A 19637-nucleotide genomic window follows, 5' to 3' on the forward strand; every position below is an offset into this window, starting at 1 on the left:
AAATGGTGGTTAGGGCCTACTAACGGTGTCTGCCCCTCCCTGGTGTTGCCCTCAACTGAATAAAGCTGAGCTTCTACCTTCCGGCTCTGATTAACTGCTGTTTTTAAACACATTGGTGGTTCCGGCCTACTAACGGTGTCTGCCCCTGCCTGGTGTTGCCCTCCACTGAATAAAGCTGAGCTTCAACCTTCTGGCTCTCATTAAGTGTTTTTTAAAAAACAAAATGGTGGTTAGGGCCTACTAACGGCTTCTGCCCCTCCCTGGTGTTGCCCTCAACTGAATAAAGCTGAGCTTCAACCTTCTGGCTCTCATTAAGTGTTTTTTAAAAAACAAAATGGTGGTTAGGGCCTACTAACGGCTTCTGCCCCTCCCTGGTGTTGCCCTCAACTGAATAAAGCTGAGCTTCAACCTTCTGGCTCTCATTAAGTGTTTTTTAAAAAACAAAATGGTGGTTAGGGCCTACTAACGGCTTCTGCCCCTCCCTGGTGTTGCCCTCAACTGAATAAAGCTGAGCTTCAACCTTCTGGCTCTCATTAAGTGTTTTTTAAAAAACAAAATGGTGGTTAGGGCCTACTAACGGCGTCTGCCCCTCCCTGGTGTTGTCCTCAACTGAACAAAGCTGAGCTTCCACATTCTGGCTTTCGGCCTATACTATCAGATATTAAACTGCATTTGGCCTACTAGTGTGGTTAGGCCCTTGAAACAGTGTCTGCTGCTCTTGGGTTTGCTACTCCACTGAACAAAGCAATGCCGCCTGTTTAGTCCTGTTACCAATTTTGATATGCATTTAGCCTACTTTATTCTTTGGCCCTATATCTGTTTCCTCATCATCCTGCCCATTGCCCAGCCACTGCTAGATGAGTCTGCTGGTACATTGACCTAGACCACTACATTCCCCTTGTACTCTACACAGCCAGAATCTGACCCTGCTGAAAGTAAGGTTCCCCTTCCCGCATATTATACCACCTTACACAGGGACAAAGAGGAAGGTGCAGATGAAAGTGCAGGTTCCTTCATCAGGTGGGGGGGCCATACTCGTTGGCGACGTCACTGGCACAGGGCCACTCAGAGTACGCAAAAGTGTCGCTGCTGGTGGGAGGCGCCCCCGCCATGCAAACACATTGCCGTACTTTGAGGGGCCCTGTGCCAGTGCCAATGCGAACGAGTGGGCCCCCCCTGCTTGCTCAGGATCACAGCACTTGCAACGTTGAAATACTTACCTCTCCCTGCTCCACCGCCATGACGTAGTCCATGTTTCCTGGGCCCACTAAAACCTTGAACCAGCCCTACCCCCACAACTTTTGCCAAATGACCCCCAATTTCCAGTGCCCAACTATTATTATAAAGTTAATTAAGATTGACAAGGTTCAGAAAACAAGAATGGATGTTTTTGGCAGTAAAATGTGCACTGTAGGTGTTTTCCTGGCCTCCACTCACTGCCGGCTATGCTTCCCCATTGACTTGCATTGGGTTTCGTGTTTCGGTCGATCCCCGACTTTTAGCGATAATCGGCCGACTTCACTCGACTCGACTCTGGACTAAATCGGGTTTCACAAAACCAGACTCGATCTTAAGAAAATGAAAGTCGCTCAACCCTATGTGTGACTCATGCATACATAGTGTATGTATATATGTCTGTTTATGTACACAATTATACTTTGTGTATATAGGTTAATGTAGAATATATAAAGTTCATGAGCATATACATTATGCTAGTATATTTATAATGTAAGTGTATATGTTTGTGGCCTGTATATACAGTGAATGTGTAAATATGTGAGTAGCATACAGTATATATGGTTTATGTCTATGTTTCTAGCAGACATGTAATGTAGATGATGAGTGCTTAGCCTGTATATATAGCGTAAGTGTATATATGTTGTATGTGTATACTGTATGTGTGCAGCATATATAAAGTGATTGTGTCCATGCAATGTAAGTATATTTGTGTATATCTGCAAGAATGTATATATATATATATATATATATATATCTGCAAGGTGTGTGTGTGATGTTTCCGCATATCTGCAAAAATCTACAAGCTGAGGCCAGGAATTAAAACTCCCACAGCTTCAATGACAGTGAATTATAGACTATAAGACTAATGGTCCATTACCAGGGACCTGATCGGCCCATTGCAGTTCTAGTTACTCTTCCCAACAGCTCATGTGTCACTGAGCATCATTTGCATATTACTTATGACATCACGGTCACTTAGTGATGTCATAAAGACACATTCCTTTAAGACAGTGTGTGAGGTTCTAAACTGTATCAGTGCTGTGGTTTTCTTTCTGAGACTCAGTTCTGTTTTCTCTGCGACCTTAGCGACTAGTTGTTCTAGAAGCGATTGGATTGTTTTTTTCTCAAAATGTCTGGTTTTATCCAGACCAAAATGTGGCTTTTCCTGCTGATGACATCTTTCTTCATCGGACCGTCTCTCGGCTGCATTGAATGTGACCGCAGAGGGGAAAAGGCTTTGGAAAAGTTTCAGATCTACATAAATAGCCAAGTCAATGAAAACATCGATGAATTTGTGACCATCAAGCGGTATGCCAAATCTGCTGAACGAGCAGTGGTGCAATATCTGGAGGACGACGTTCTGATGCTGGGTAATTCTCTCATTACTGTTCACTATATTTTCCTAAATCTCTTAATGTAAGATGGATGGATGGATATGACACCGATAATGATTGTATTTATTTCATTACAGATAGCATCGCAATATCAGATATCGCGTCTGAATATAAAAGATGTGTTGATCTGATTGAAGAATCGGACTTTACAGGTAAATTCAACATTTCCATGTACATAAAAACTCAGTTTCTGCTACTAATGCAAAATTGACAATAATGTTTTTTGGGGGCTGAGGTGGAGGGTAAACACTAATGAGTCGCCTGTAATATCTGTCATTATTCCTTCTCTTTGTACATTGTAGGGGCCCAACTCCTTCAGACTGTAGGACTTCATTTCCATCGGCTCTTAGAGAAAGTCCGGAATATTGTGGCGGAATCTTCCATCAGTAAGTGAGATATTTCTTCTTGTGGAGCCAGGCTGTGCCTGGAATAGAAAAGACGTAGCAAACCAATTTCCCAGCTGGATAATTACAATTCAATTATAATACCACCAGAAACATATATCAATAAAATAAAGGAAATGTGGTTGCTAGAAAAAAAAGAATGGCAAACCATTCGGGACACTAGATCAAAACCACATACCCAAATTAGGAGCTCAATAATAGAAATACAGTAAAATAATCCAATAAAAATGCCTTTATTTGATTGGCAAACGGTAGCACTAACACAATGTGCCCGTACTTGGTAAGAATAAAGTTACAAAACTACAGCAAGACTGATAATGATAAGAAATATATCTGTTATTGTAAACAGTTATAAGAACAAATGGCGGGCCATAAAAGGTACATATATATATATATATATATATATATATATATATATATATATATATAATCTCTCATCTAAGACCATATATAAACACCAAAAATAGAAAAAAACATGCTGTGGTGTGCATGCTTAAATATTTATTTTATGTCCAAAAAAACACTCAAAAATTGCTTCTCGTATATATAGCATAATAAAGAGAGAAGCGTGTAGAAAAACAACAATATATCATTATATATCCAATGTGTGCAACATAGTGCAAAGTGTAACAGAAAAATGAATATATAAAGGGTGCAAGTGACTGATTAAGTGAATAAAGGCCGGGTGAGAGACATATGTATATATATAAAAACTGGAACACACACCAAAGGCAAAAGTTCAATGGCGTATGTACCTTTAAGGGCCCGCCGATTCAAGTACAGCGCACTCCGACGCGCGTTTTGGATAAAGGCCAATCAAATAAAGGCATTTTTATTGGATTATTTTATTGTATTTGTATTATTGAGATCCGAATTTGGGTATGCGGTTTTGATCTTGTGCCAGGAATAGAAGCATTTCCCTATACCCCATGCACATATATCTCCCATTACTGATGTATTGGAGGTAATAGGGTACACACAGTGACTTAGTATCCTGATTTTACTGCAGTCCAAGAAGGGAATATGTTTTATTTATCCCAATTATACTGTATTTCACGGCTCTTTTATTTTTTAATTAATAATTCTCTTTCATTCTCTTTTTTAGGGAGGTGCCCAAATAAACGAGGTAAGTTCTTCTACAATACTGCAATTTTTTCACAGCCTCATGTAGAGATACTAGTAGACACGAACTCTAGGTTTCCTCATAGACACCTGTGAAATCATTCCTCCTCTTTCCTTCCCCTCACTCGTCTGTAATGTCGTCCAGTCCAGGACATTACTGTTACTGTATGAGTCTGACAACCTAAACTTTCAGTAATTTGTCCTTTCTCATTTCTCAGGTGAGAACAGCTGTGGTAAGTACATTTTATACTTGATTTCAGCCTCTTGATTGATCTTATTATTGACTATATCATTAGGTTTTAATACTGTCTGTGCATTTCTCCAGGTTTACTGGTACAAACCTATACCCGCTGTGATACCTGCCTCAAGGAGAAGATCATCTGTGCCGGAGGAAATTCAGAAAATCAAGGTAATTTAAAAAAATCGATTTTTTTTTTTGAGCCAGAGAAAATACATAGGCCCCAATTCATCAAAGAAATCTTACCAGAATTCTGGCGGAAATTGCTTTTGAAAAGTTGCAAAAATTTTAAGCAATTGAACGTTGCATAAAAATGTTATGACTTTTGGCATTTTCATCTCAGTTCCTCCCAGATCCTCCAGAATGTTGAAGCTGGGGCAGGACGGGGGTTTGATGCCACAGATCACCTAATCGATGACTAACTGTGGTGTTCATTACGTCAGACATGTTACTCCAGTCCATGACTAGAGTAAGGTTTGTGGCGAGGTGACCAGAGGCACACCCCACTCGTCAGACGCTCCTGATTCATTAGTAGACATGCAGCTCTTAATGAATGAGGCGCGTCCGACCCCTATAAGCGCCCTCCTTGATGAGTCGGAGCCATTGTTATTTATGTAAATTATACTTGTGAAATATTTTCACTGTGCTCTGCGGAGAGAAAGCTGTGACCACTGACTGGTACTCACATATATATAGTATACTTGTATGTTGGACACACATTGTGGTTGTCACTTTCTGGGGTCTCTGCGGCTCGCATATATTTATAGTGTGTGACACCCCAGATATAATGCCTGTACTAATTAGAGTCAGTAATAAATATTATCTGGAGAGCTGATGGATCCAGTAGCAGGATGGAGAGAATACTCCAATATATGACGCCCATTACAGTTCAGGTCATTGGTGTAAGCGCAATCTTTCGCGAGAGCTTAGATATTATAATAATGTACTTGTGAGAAGAAGAAATGACAACTTTCCTCTGACGGGATGATGGGATTTATTGTATGATGTCTCCTCTCTTCACAGAGTACTTCGACAGATGCACCTGTTTGTGCTTTGAAAAGAAATGTACCGGTAAAGTATCATCCTATGTCCTATATATACATCTTTATACCCTGTGTGCACAAGTATTAGGCAATTTGTATTTCTGATTAATTTTCTAATGCAACAACTACAGCGCTGTCGGTCAAAACAAAAGGTTATTAAACCTGAAGCCTGAATATATAAGAAAAGTGAAGATTTGTCTTTCTTAGATGAATATCTATGTGTGCAGAATTATTAGGCAACTATGAAATATCAGTGAGCAATATAGCCCCTATTCCTTATAATAACTGCCAGAAGCCGTCCTTCTATGGGGTCTGTCGGTTTCTTCATCTGTTGATGATCAACCTTTTCGGCAGCACCAACCACAGCCTCGCAGATACTGGTCAGAGAGGCTGTACTGGTTTCCTTTACAGCAAATCTCCCATTTAGGAAGGGCTCACAAGTTCTCAGTAGGGTTTAGGTCAGGTGAGGAAGGGGGCCATGTCATATTTCTTCAATCTTTAAGGACTTTCCTGGCAGCCATGAAGTGGAGGACTTTGATGCATGCGATGAAGCCTTGTCCTGAATAAAAATCATGGTTTTCTTGAAAGATGCAGAGTTTTGCCTGTACTACTGCTTGAAGAAAGTGTCTTATAAAAACTGGAAGTAGGTTTGGGAGTTGATTTTGAGCCCCTCTTCATTCTGAAAAAGTCCAACTGTCTCATCTTTAGTAATACCAACCCATAGCAGTTCCTCACCTCAAATTTTCTGGCATCTGAGTTAGGCCGGGATCACACATACGCGAGATACGGCCGAGTCTCGTAGGTGAAATCCCTCCTCTGGCGCAGGCACTCTGGAGCGGAGCGTGCAGCTCCATGTGTTGCTGTGCGGCTGCACGCTCCGCTCCGGAGTGCCAGCGCCAGAGCTGGGTTTTCACCTGCGAGACTCGGCTGTATCTCGCGTATGTGTGATCCCGGCCTTAAAGTAAATGTCTGTGTCGGTTGCTAATCAAGACACATGCCTATCCATCTGCTCCTTCAAGAGTCACACCCATATCATCAGTCCATAAAACCTTTGGAAAATCTGTCTTCAGATATTTCTTATCCTGGTCTTGACGTTTCCACTTGTGTCTTGTGCAGTAGTGATCAGGTTTTAGCCTCACTTACCTTGGCCATGTCACTGAGCACTGAACACCTTGAGCTTTGCCCTCCCGTGAGGTGCAGTTCTGGAATATGACAGCCATGGAGGATAATTGGTTCCTGGTTGCTTCGTGTTTTATTCTTCTCAAACCTTTGGCAATAAGGGCTCATACTCACTTGCGCGGGACTCGGATGAGTCTCGCACGGCAATACCCGGCACTGCACCTGGCACAGAGGAGCAGAGCATGCGGCTGCATGTATTCCTATGCGGCCGCACGCTCCAATCTGAATGCGGGCAGCAGAGCCGGGTATTGCCGTGCGAGACTCATCCAAGTCTCGTGCAAGTGAATATGAGCCCTTAGTCTGTGTCTTTTTTTCTCTCAACACATTTTCAGCAACACTATTGACTATTTGCGACAAAACTTTTGATGGTTCTATGATCACTCATCAATATTTTAGCAATTTTAAGAGTGCTGCATCCCTCTGTAAGACTTTTAATTAACTTTTTTGTACCATTTTGCCTGAGAAAAACAAGCTGCCTAATAATTATGCACACCTTAATAGAGGGGATTTATATCATTAGCCCACATCCTCCGTCATTACACATCACCAGATCTGCTTCAGATTTAGTGACGTAACTAGAGTTTGATGGGCCTTAGGGCAAAATTTGTACCTGGGACCCCAACTGCTTGTTCCTCATTCTAGCTCCTGTATCTAATAATGCCTCCCTATGATAGGACCATTCATGGTACATGCCCCCATCCTGGGCCCCTACTTGGAATAATGTCCCTCATCCTAGGCCCCTTTCTGATATAATGTTCCCCATTCTTTGCCCCTTTCAGTAATAATGTTCCCCATCCAGGGCACTTTCTATAATAATGTCCTCCACACTGGTGTTATTATGAACATAACACACACTTTCACTGGTAAAAAAGGGAAGACCTACTGCAGGGAGAGGTTGCACCCACACCAAACTGGTCTTTGTATAGACTAGAAAGACCTTAGCTGCACCACTCAGAAACATCACCTCAGACCTGGCTCCCTAAAAGGCCATCAAGGGGTTTCTCATACCTCCTGAAGAACCAGAGGGGAGGCCGCAACATACTACCAACAAGAGGAGAGGAAAGTGTGCAGATATGAAAACCCAGGGTGAGAAAATGAAAAAAGTTCATATAAGGCAGAGAGGGAAAGCTAAGGAGAGCAAATAGTAAAAGAATCCCCAAACTGAGCCATGACAACTGGCCCCGCTATATAACACTGAACCTCATCCTGGGCCCCACCCAAAAACAATGTCCTTAATCCTGGGCTCTTTTGTGGTATAATGTTCCACATCCTGGGCCTCTTCCAGTATTTTATGTGTTCTACACTTATCACACACATTAAAAAGCAAAAGTCCTCTTCCATGGGCCAAATCGGGGCCCGGCAACCGATTCCTGCGTGTCGGCATATGACATCACTACTTTGCACTGGCCGTGACGGTCACAATGACGTTAGCTATTGGCTTGTGATTAGCCTGCGGTGTATATTGCGGTGTATGGTGGCAGGTGTTTACACATTTCAGCTAAATGTATGTCCGAGGATTCAAAACCAAGTTAGGTAGGCACTGGCGTGGTTCTTATGACCTTGTAATAATTGTGCCCACAGTGTAGCAAACCAAAAGACCCACAGCACTCACTATATATTACAGTCTCAGGAGACTTCCAATAGGCCAGAGATCATAGCAGACAATCTTGAAATGTCTGGATATGATTCAGAATAATTACATTTCTACAGGTTCTATAAGCAGAATATAAGGGTCAGCATGTCGCCCATGTGCTGGTGACTGAGGTGGGGGGTTTACACATCAGGACATTATTATACTTATTTTAATCTAATAGAACATGTTTAATGCAAAGTTCATATTTAATTGATTTCTTTTTTTATTATCAGATTTGAAAACTGGATTTTTTTGCTCTCCGTGCAGAAACCATGAAAAACATCTTTCTGACACTATAAACTGTGGAGGTGAGTAGATCCTTTAATGTGGCCAGTTACTTTTAGGTGTAGGCTCCAAATTATCAAAGTGTTTCAGTCAGAAATCTAGTGTAAAAAACTGAAAAAAAGTCGCAAAATGCACCATGCGAGGTTGTGCAAAAATGTTGCAAGTTTTGGCAATGTCCTGCCAGATTCAACCAGCTCCTCTAAAATGGACAGAACTAGGGTGGGATATGGGTAGGACGGTGTTTGCTATATTCCTCAACATGAAATTTGGAAGGAGCTGTGTCATGAGACAATACCTTCAAACATGGAGCTATACTTTCAACACAGTTTCCATAAATCAATGGTATAGGCAATTCTCAGAAATGCTGTAATATACCTTATCAGAGAAAACTGCTTCTTTCCTACTTATAGGAAGAGTGAGGAGCAGGGAGAGAAGACAGGTAGAGGTAGACACAGAACCATTGTGCTGAGCTTTCTATCAAGTCTTTTACCTCACATTAGAGCCTGATTCACATCCATACAGTTTAGTATTGCATGCTAAGTTCATACATGATCTTCCTCCTTCCTACTGTGCTCAATAAAAAGTGGAGAGCAGCAATACATCTCTCTGTCTCTGTGTGCTATGCTGTATATAGGAGAGCTAACCGCACCTAGTTGTCTCTCACCAGCTCAGAGTGGATAGCAGACTAAGGCCGGGTGCACACCTAGTCTCCTCCCACCAGCTCAGAGTGGATAGCAGACAAAGGCCGGGTGCACACCTAGTCTCCTACCAGCCCACAGTGGATAGCAGACTAAGGTCAGGTGCACACCTAGTCTCCTCCCACCCGCTCAGAGTGGATAGCAGACAAAGGCCGGGTGCACACCTAGTCTCCTCCTACCAGCCCACAGTGGATAGCAGACTAAGGTCAGGTGCACACCTAGTCTCCTCCCACAAGCACAGAGTGGATAGCAGACTAAGGCTGCATGCACATCTAGTCTCCTACCACCAGCTCAGAGTGGATAGCAGACTAAGCCTGAGTGCACATGATCCAGAATTAGCAGCACACGTTTGCTGCGTTCAAAACGCTGCCTGCTATTGAACCCAGGTGAATTTGCATGTGCTCCCTGAATCATGCAGATTCAGCACATTCTATTGGTGAAATTTCTAAAGATAAATAGAGATGCTGCTGTCTGAACAGATGCGCCGCATGTCAGACTCCACGGGTGAGCCGCTGGCATCTGTGGACGCATAGTGGACATGGGATTTCAAGAAATCCCACCCACTATGCTGTGACAGCTGACCGCTGTGTCTACGCAGCGTCAAACCCGCAGCAACTCCGGATTGTGGGCACATGCCCTTAAATATAGAGCCTGTAAAGTAGACAGTTTGTGACAAATGCAGGGTGCAAGTCATATAATATCCAAATTTAATGTTACTCTTTCAGTTTATTCTGAAAAGTTCCATGAAAGTATGTTGATCCTTTCTTTTAAATGCTTTAAGTACAGGGAAAGAATAGCTAGACAATTTCTTATGTAACATTTTTTGTTACTTTTTTATTTAGAGAGAAATATAGAAGTTCCAGAGGATGAAGATCTAATCCTGGACTGTAAATTTAAATGGCATGCCAGGCTGGAGGAGTCACATAAAACCAAGTTCACTAATGTAAGTATAAGGCAGATTATCTAAATGATATGGTTAAAAATCATAGATAAAATTATAATGATTTTATCATTATACATAGGACCATAACATTTTGGCATTAATTGCCACATTGATAATAACAATCTAGAAATAATCTTAATGGTAAATCATTGTGACTTCTAAGACTCTGACATTTATCTTTCCAGCTTATGCCCGTCCGTCTCCCATTTCCACAGTTGATCGAACTTGAATCAAAAGTCATCGAGGAGCCCTATGTAGAGATGAAGGGCGTGCAGATGATTGACGCCGGCATGTACCAGTGCGCCACCACTCTGGTAACTGATGTGCCAGTCAGTAAAATCATGTATCATGTGAAAGGTAAGGACACATCACTGAAGAAGGTAGCAAAATAGGGAACTTTAAAACATAACATTTAACGGTAATTATTAAAATATAGACACAACAAATATAAAATCAAAACCCCCAAAGAGGCAGCAAAGAGTAAATCTGCTCAATCAGGGGACCGATTGTCTATCATAAGCTACCAATACCAGTACCGCTGGCAATGCAGTAAAATAGACCTAATGAGACATAAGAAGCCTGAGGACATGCCTGTACCACTAACACTCTGCCAACTATGCTCCAAAAGTACAACAGAGATCCATATAGTGAAAATAGGAACAATCCCACCCAATAGCAGTAGATGGCAGGATCTCCGATATGGAGCTGAAGGCACTAGACCATAAACGCCAGCATCCATGCCAGAAGAAGGAATCATTATGCTATTCCAGAAAGGGACCGCCTTCCTACTTCTGGCATGGATGCCTGCGTTTATGGTCTAGTGCCTTCAGCTCCTGAACTTGTTACATACAAGGAGACCCAAAGTAGGAGGTACAATTGCATCCTATGTCGGGAAAGGGTTAATGTCCTAGTCTTTAGATGGAATAAACTAATAAAGATTTTTGTTATTTTAGTTATCACAGGACCTGGAAGGACGACCCGAAAATTCAAGCCTCGTCCTACACTACCTCATATGCTGGACCTCACTAAGCCTGAGCCGACTTTTCTGAAGGACATGACAGCTGACAAAAAACCCCTGATAATATTCTTGGCGGTCAGCTTCATCATCATCATATTGTTTGCAGTGATATGGTATGTATCCTTTATACTCAACAAATAATAATTCTGTATTTGTGAGAGAGATCTTAGAGCTACATGTGAATAGGTGATATAACAAAGTGTGTACTTTTTTTTCAGCTTTTACACCTGCAAAAAGCTGTTTATAAAAAGGAAACAGCAAACGGCTCTGGAAGAAGACCCCGGACAGGAAGCAGAAAGTCTAAAGAGATTCAATCAAACTGTGTGATCAGAACACAAAAAAGACCAATATTCCCAAAGACTATTCTTTCTGTAATTACACCCAAAAAATCTCCCCCCAAATTTTCCCAATCCTATCCCAAAAGAAGAAAACAATCTTTCTTTTCCCTATTCCCCTGTAAATAAATAATTGAACATCTAATGACTGCGGCATTTCTGTTCCATTAGATTCTGGATGATTTACACGGGCAGAAAAGCAATAATGGGCACAGTACGATCACTAATACAACTGTTCTGTCTCCATACACAGCACATGTTATCGGTAACACATCAGCTGGTTACACGGGGCGAAGTGCGGCAGATAGCAAGGATTTCTATACACAACTGTTCTGTCTCCATACACAGCACGTTATCAGTAACACATCAGCTGGTTACACGGGGCGATGTGCGGCAGATAGCAAGGATTTCTATACACAACTGTTCTGTCTCCATACACAGCACATGTTATCGGTAACACATCAGCTGGTTACACGGGGCGAAGTGCGGCAGATAGCAAGGATTTCTATACACAACTGTTCTGTCTCCATACACAGAACATGTTATCGGTAACACATCAGCTGGTTACACGGGGCGATGTGCGGCAGATAGCAAGGATTTCTATACACAACTGTTCTGTCTCCATACACAGCACATGTTATCGGTAACACATCAGCTGGTTACACGGGGCTATGTGCGGCAGATAGCAAGGATTTCTATACACAACCGTTCTGTCTCCATACACAGCACATGTTATCGGTAACACATCAGCTGGTTACACGGGGCGATGTGCGGCAGATAGCAAGGATTTCTATACACAACTGTTCTGTCTCCGTACACAGCACATGTTATCGGTAACACATCAGCTGGTTACACGGGGCGATGTGCGGCAGATAGCAAGGATTTCTATACACAACTGTTCTGTCTCCATACAGAGCACATGTTATCGGTAACACATCAGCTGGTTACACGGGGCAATGTGCGACAGATAGCAAGGATTTCTATACACAACTGTTCTGTCTCCATACACAGCACATGTTATTGGTAACACATCAGCTGGTTACACGGGGCGATGTGCAGCAGATAGCAAGGATTTCTATACACAACTGTTCTGTCTCCATACACAGCACATGTTATCGGTAACACATCAGCTGGTTACACGGGGCGATGTGCAGCAGATAGCAAGGATTTCTATACACAACTGTTCTGTCTCCATACACAGCACATGTTATCGGTAACACATCAGCTGGTTATATGGGGCGATGTGCGGCAGATAGCAAGGATTTCTATACACAACTGTTCTGTCTCCATACACAGCACATTATCGGTAACACATCAGCTGGTTACACGGGGCAATGTGCGGCAGATAGCAAGGATTTCTATACACAACTGTTCTGTCTCCATACACAGCACATGTTATCGGTAACACATCAGCTGGTTACACGGGGCGATGTGCGGCAGATAGCAAGGATTTCTATACACAACTGTTCTGTCTCCATACACAGCACATGTTATCGGTAACACATCAGCTGGTTACACGGGGCGATGTGCGGCAGATAGCAAGGATTTCTATACACAACTGTTCTGTCTCCATACACAGCACATGTTATCGGTAACACATCAGCTGGTTACACGGGGCAATGTGCGGCAGATAGCAAGGATTTCTATACACAACTGTTCTGTCTCCATACACAGCACATGTTATCGGTAACACATCAGCTGGTTACACGGGGCGATGTGCGGCAGATAGCAAGGATTTCTATACACAACTGTTCTGTCTCCGTACACAGCACATGTTATCGGTAACAGATCAGCTGGTTACACGGGGCGATGTGCGGCAGATAGGAAGGATTTCTATACATGCACAAACATCCAATTACTTGTTTTATTACTATTATCATGTACAAGGGCCTTTACAGTGCTAAGGCTAATCAGTGGGAAACACAAGCATGTAGTTAGGATAAAAGGGATCTAGAATTTTAAGTTACCAATTACCATTTTTTTCAGATAACTTCCATAAGCAGCAGCAATTAGGGTTGAGCGAAACGGGTCGTTCATTTTCAAAAGTCGCCGACTTTTGGCTAAGTCGGCGTCTTATGAAACCCGATCCGACCCCTGTGCTTGTCGGCCATGCGGTACGCGACTTTCGCGCCAAAGTCGCGTTTCAATGACGCGAAAAGCGCCATTTCTCAGCCAATGAAGGTGAACGCAGAGTGTGGGCAGCGTGATGACATAGGTCCTGGTCCCCACCATCTTAGAGAAGGGCATTGCAGTGATTGGCTTGCTGTCTGCGGCGTCACAGGGGCTATAAAGGGGCGTTCCCGCCGACCGCCATCTTACTGCTGCTGATCTGAGCTTAGGTAGAGGTTGCTGCCGCTTCGTCAGAAGCAGGGAGAGCGTTAGGCAGGGTCCACTAACCACCAAACCGCTTGTGCTGTAGCGATTTCCACTGTCCAACACCACCTTCGGTGTGCAGGGACAGTGGAAGCTACGTTTTTGGTTTTTTTTCCCTCAGCGCTGTAGCTCATTGGGATGCCCTAGAAGGCTCCGTGATAGCTGTATTGCTGTGTGTACGCCACTGTGGAAACCAACTGCTTTTTTCAAAGCACATATCCTCTTGTTCCTTCCTTTCTGCATAGCTATCTTTTTTGTTTGTCCACACTTTTTATTTAATTTGTGCATCAGTCCACTCCTATTGCTGCCTGCCATACCTGGCTTAGATTACTGCAGGGAGATAGTAATTGTAGGACAGTCCCTGTTTTTTTTTTTTTTTTTTTTTTTTGTGGGAGATTAAGATTGGCATTTCTGCTAGAGTGCCATCCCTGTGTGTGCCATCTCTCACTGAGTGGGCCATAGAAAGCCTATTTATTTTTTTCCTTGATTTGTGTTCTAAAATCTACCTGAAAAAAAACACTACATCAATCAGTGGTAGAAAAATATTGGCCTCAGTCAGGGCTTGTGTGCCACTCCTGACTCCTGTGTGTGCCATCTCTCATTCAGTGGGCCATAGAAAGCCTTTTTTTTTTTTTTTTTTTTTTTTTCATTATTTGGTTTCTAAAGTCTCCCTGAAAAAAAAAAAAAAACATAAAAAAACAGTGGGAGAGTAATATTGCCCTTTCAGCTTGTGTGCCAGTCTTGACTCCTGGGTGTGCCACCTCTCTCTCTCTAATTGTGGGCCATAGAAAGCCTATTTATTTTTTTCCTTGATTTGTGTTCTAAAATCTACCTCAACACAAAAACACTACATCAATCAGTGGGAGAAAAATATTGGCCTCAGTCAGGGCTTGTGTGCCACTCCTGTGTGTGCCATCTCTCATTCAGTGGGCCATAGAAAGCCTTTTTTTTTTTTTTAGTATTTGGTTTCTAAAGTCTCCCTGAAAAAAAAAAAATACATAAAAAAACAGTGGGAGAGTAATATTGCCCTTTCAGCTTGTGTGCCAGTCTTGACTCCTGGGTGTGCCACCTCTCTCTCTCTAATTGTGGGCCATAGAAAGCCTATTTATTTTTTTCCTTGATTTGTGTTCTAAAATCTACCTCAACACAAACACACTACATCAATGGCCGGAGACACACTGGTGCGAGAGACGGCCGAGTCTCGCTGGTTAAAAGCAAGCTGTGGCACCTGCATTCCGGAGCTGAGCGTGCAGCTCCATGTATTGCTATGGAGCCGCACGCTCCGCTCCGGAGTGCAGGTGCCACAGCTTGCTTTTAACCAGCGAGACTCAGCCGTCTCTCGCACCAGTGTGTCTCCGGCCAATCAGTGGGAGAAAAATATTGGCCTCAGTCAGGGCTCGTGTGCCACTCCTGTGTGTGCCATCTCTCATTCAGTGGGCCATAGAAAGCCTATTTATTTATTTATTTATTTATTTATTTATTTTTTTATTATTTGGTTTGTAAAGTCTCCCTGAAAAAAAAAAAAAAAAAAAATATAAAAACTGTGGGAGAGTAATATTGCCCTTTGAGCTTGTGTGCCAGTCTTGACTCCTGGGTGTGCCACCTCTCTCTCTCTAATTGTGGGCCATAGAAAGCCTATTTATTTTTTTCCTTGATTTGTGTTCTAAAATCTACCTTAACAAAAAAACACTACATCAATCAGTGGGAGAAAAATATTGGCCTCAGTCAGGGCTTGTGTGCCACTCCTGTGTGTGCCATCTCTCACTTAGTGGGCCATAGAAAGCCTATTTATTTATTTTTTTCTTTTTATTATTTGGTTTCTAAATTGTCCCTGAAAAAACCATTTTATCTTATTTGGTTTCTAAAGTCTCCCTGAGAAAAAAAAAAAAAAACTAGGTGGGAGATTAATATTGACATTTGTGCTTGAGTGACAGTCCTGCGTGTGTGTCATCTCTGTGATTTGGTGCCACAGAAAACAGAGTGTGTAACATTGTGCCTGATTTTCCTTGTGGTCTCACCAACCTGTTAAGGGATATAGAAATCATACTGAAGTTATAGCTCACCGTGTAAGTTGTTTGACAGCAACAAATAAAATTACTTTGGTTAAGTTTTTAAAACAATGAGGAAGTCTGGTGCAAGAGGTCGTGGCCGTGGGCGTTCATTGTCAGCTGGTAATGATGGTAGTGGTAGTGGAGCATCAGGTGGTCGTGATGATAAAAATATTCCACCTAAGTCTGTAGCTGTGGAGCCAGTTTCGTCGTCTGGCTACACAAGGCCTCGAAAGCTTTCTTTTCTGGGAGTAGGAAAACCGCTTTTAAAGCCGGAGCAGCAACAGCAAGTTTTGGCTTACATTGCAGACTCAGCCTCTAGCTCTTTTGCCTCCTCTTCTGAAACTGGTAAATGTAAAAGCAGCGCGTCGCTTGTGGATGTTCACGGTCAGGGACAAGTCGCTTCCTTGTCCTCCTCAGCAAAAACTACAACAAGAGAGAAGGATGCAGCAGGCGACACAACGGGTTACTCCATGGAGCTCTTTACACATACCGTCCCTGGCTTAGAAAGTGAAACACTTAACAGGCCATGCCCATTACAAGTAGATTCTGACATGGAGTGCACTGATGCACAGCCACAGCCAGAGTACTATGCTGCTCCTTTGACTCAGACCACCACATTGCCCTCTCAGGGTACTGATCCACAATCAGACCCTGATGAGACTATGTTGCCCCGCCACGAACGCTATACCACCGACCGACACAGTGACACAGACGAAGTTGCACACGAGCTCGAAGAGGAGGTAATAGATGACCCGGTTGTTGACCCCGATTGGCAGCCATTGGGGGAACAGGGTGCAGGCGGCAGTAGTTCAGAAGCGGAGGTGGAGGAGGGGCCGCAGCAGGCATCAACATCGCAACAGGTTCCATCTGCCGGGCCCCTATCTGGCCCAAAACGCGTGTCAAAGCCAAAACCTGTTGGAGGACAGCGTGGCCATCCGGTTAAAGCTCAGTCTGCAATCCCTGAAAAGGGATCCGATGCTAGGAAGAGTGCAGTCTGGCATTTTTTTAAACAACATCCAATTGATCAGCGCAAAGTCATCTGTCAAAAATGTTCAACTAGCTTAAGCAGAGGTCAGAATCTGAAAAGTCTCAATACTAGTTGCATGCATAGACACTTAACCACCATGCATTTTCAAGCCTGGACTAACTACCAAACGTCCCTTAAGGTTGTAGCACCCTCGGCCAATGAAGCTAGTCAGCAACGCAACATCCCTTCCGTCACTGTAAGGCCACCATTTTCCGCACCACCGGCAGTATGTGTGCAGGTTTCTTTGACAGCCAAAAGCAGTCAGGGTCAGGGAATCACCAGTTTTGTAGGAGGAAATATTGCATCTAGGGCACCGGCGGAAACAATACCGTCTCCAACCGTCTCTCAGTCTGCCATGTCCACCGGCACACCCGCAAGTTCCACGATCTCCATCTCTCCAGTTCAGCTCACACTACATGAGACTCTGGTTAGAAAAAGGAAGTACTTATCCTCGCATCCGCGTACACAGGGTTTTAACGCCCACATAGCTAGACTAATCTCGTTAGAGATGATGCCCTACCGGTTAGTTGAAAGCGAAGCTTTCAAAGCCCTGATGGAGTACGCTGAACCACGATACGAGCTACCCAGTCGACACTTTTTTTCCAGAAAAGCCATCCCAGCCCTGCACCAGCATGTTAAACAGCGCATCGTCCATGCACTCAGGCAATCTGTGAGTACAAAGGTGCACCTGACTACAGATGCATGGACCAGTAGGCATGGCCAGGGACGTTATGTGTCCATCACGGCACACTGGGTGAATGTGGTGGATGCAGGGTCCACAGGGGACATCAATTTCGGGACAGTTGTGCCTAGCCCACGGTCTAGGAAACAGTTGGCTGTAGGCGTTCGCACCCCCTCCTCCTCCTCCTCCTCGTCCTCCTGCAGAAGCTACAGCTCTTCCACAGACCGCAGTCGGCCAACCACTCCATCGGCAGATGACACTGTTGCACACCAGTTGTCCCATTATGGGCCAGCTACTGGCAAGCGTCAGCAGGCTGTATTGGCTATGAAGTGTTTGGGGGACAACAGACACACCGCGGAAGTTCTGTCCGAGTTCTTGCAACAAGAAACGCAGTCGTGGCTGGGCACAGTAGATCTTGAGGCAGGCAAGGTAGTGAGTGATAACGGAAGGAATTTCATGGCTGCCATCTCCCTTTCCCAACTGAAACACATTCCTTGCCTGGCTCACACCTTAAACCTGGTGGTGCAGTGCTTATTGAAAACTTATCCTGGGTTCTCCGACCTGCTCCTCAAAGTGCGTGGACTTTGCTCACATATCCGACGTTCACCTGTACACTCCAGCCGTATGCAGACCTATCAGCGGTCTTTGAACCTTCCCCAGCATCGCCTAATCATAGACGTTGCAACAAGGTGGAACTCAACACTGCACATGCTTCAGAGACTGTGCCAACAGAGGCGGGCTGTTATGTTTTTGTGGGAGGATACACATACACGGACAGGCAGTAGGATGGCAGACATGGAGTTGTCAGGTGTGCAGTGGTCGAAGATACAAGACATGTGTCAAGTCCTTCAGTGTTTTGAGGAATGCACACGGCTGGTTAGTGCAGACAACGCCGTAATAAGCATGAGCATCCCCCTAATGCGTCTGCTGATGCAAAGTTTGACGCACATAAAGGAGCAGGCGTCTGCACCAGAGGAAGAGGAAAGCCTTGATGACAGTCAGCCATTGTCTGGTCAGGGCAGTGTACAGGACGAGGTAGCGGGCGAAGAGGAGGTGGAGGACGAGGAGGATGATGGGGATGAGTATATTTTTAATGCGGAAGCTTTCCCGGGGGCACTGGAAATTGGTTGCGTGGCAAGGCCGGGTTCTGGTTTTTTGAGGGACACAAGTGACGTAGATTTGCCTGAAACTGCCCCTCAACCAATCACAACCGGAGATTTGACAACTGGAACTTTGGCCCACATGGCGGATTATGCCTTACGTATCCTAAAAAGGGACACACGCATTACGAAAATGATGAACGATGACGATTACTGGTTGGCCTGTCTCCTTGATCCACGCTATAAAGGCAAATTGCAAAATATTATGCCACATGAGAACTTGGAACTAATATTAGCAACCAAACAATCAACTCTTGTTGACCGTTTGCTTCAGGCATTCCCAGCACACAGCGCACAACATCGTTCTCACACGAGCTCCAGGGGGCAGCAGACTAGGAGTGTTAGGGGTGCACACATCAGAAGTGGCGTTGGACAGAGGGGTTTTCTGACCAGGTTGTGGAGTGATTTTGCTATGACCGCAGACAGGACAGGTACTGCTGCATCAATTGAAAGTGGCAGGAGACAACATTTGTCCAGTATGGTTACTAACTATTTTTCATCCCTTATCGATGTTCTCCCTCAACCGTCATTCCCATTTGATTACTGGGCATCAAAATTAGACACCTGGCCAGAATTGGCAGAATATGCATTGCAGGAGCTTGCTTGCCCGGCAGCAAGTGTCCTATCAGAAAGAGTATTCAGTGCTGCAGGTTCAATATTAACCAAAAAAAGGACTCGTCTGGCTACCCAAAATGTTGACGATCTAACATTCATTAAAATGAACCACAACTGGATTTCGAAATCTTTTGCCCCACCTTGCCCGGCCGACACCTAGCTTTCCTATGAAAAGCTCTTACCTGTGGACTACTGTGA

At 43.9% G+C, this 19637-nt stretch overlaps 1 protein-coding gene across 2 annotated transcripts; it reads left to right on the forward strand.

The window, feature by feature from the left end:
• The first annotated feature begins 2284 nt into the window (after positions 1 to 2284).
• Positions 2285 to 11670, forward strand: LOC143770084 (izumo sperm-egg fusion protein 1-like). 2 transcript variants are annotated; one of them, XM_077259371.1, is made up of 12 exons: positions 2285 to 2609; positions 2711 to 2785; positions 2936 to 3019; positions 4143 to 4163; positions 4378 to 4392; positions 4485 to 4568; positions 5421 to 5468; positions 8486 to 8560; positions 10078 to 10178; positions 10364 to 10535; positions 11132 to 11309; positions 11415 to 11670. In XM_077259371.1, exons 1-12 carry the CDS (start codon positions 2369 to 2371, stop codon positions 11521 to 11523), a joined length of 1203 nt encoding a protein of 400 aa, XP_077115486.1. In that variant the 5' UTR covers positions 2285 to 2368; the 3' UTR covers positions 11524 to 11670. The 2 variants fall into 2 exon arrangements, with proteins under 2 accessions (XP_077115486.1, XP_077115577.1); XM_077259462.1 differs by lacking the exon at positions 2936 to 3019.
• The last annotated feature ends 7967 nt before the right edge of the window (positions 11671 to 19637 follow it).

This window comes from Ranitomeya variabilis, chromosome 1 (genome assembly GCF_051348905.1).
Source record: "Ranitomeya variabilis isolate aRanVar5 chromosome 1, aRanVar5.hap1, whole genome shotgun sequence".
NCBI classification, from domain to species: Eukaryota; Metazoa; Chordata; class Amphibia; order Anura; family Dendrobatidae; genus Ranitomeya; species Ranitomeya variabilis.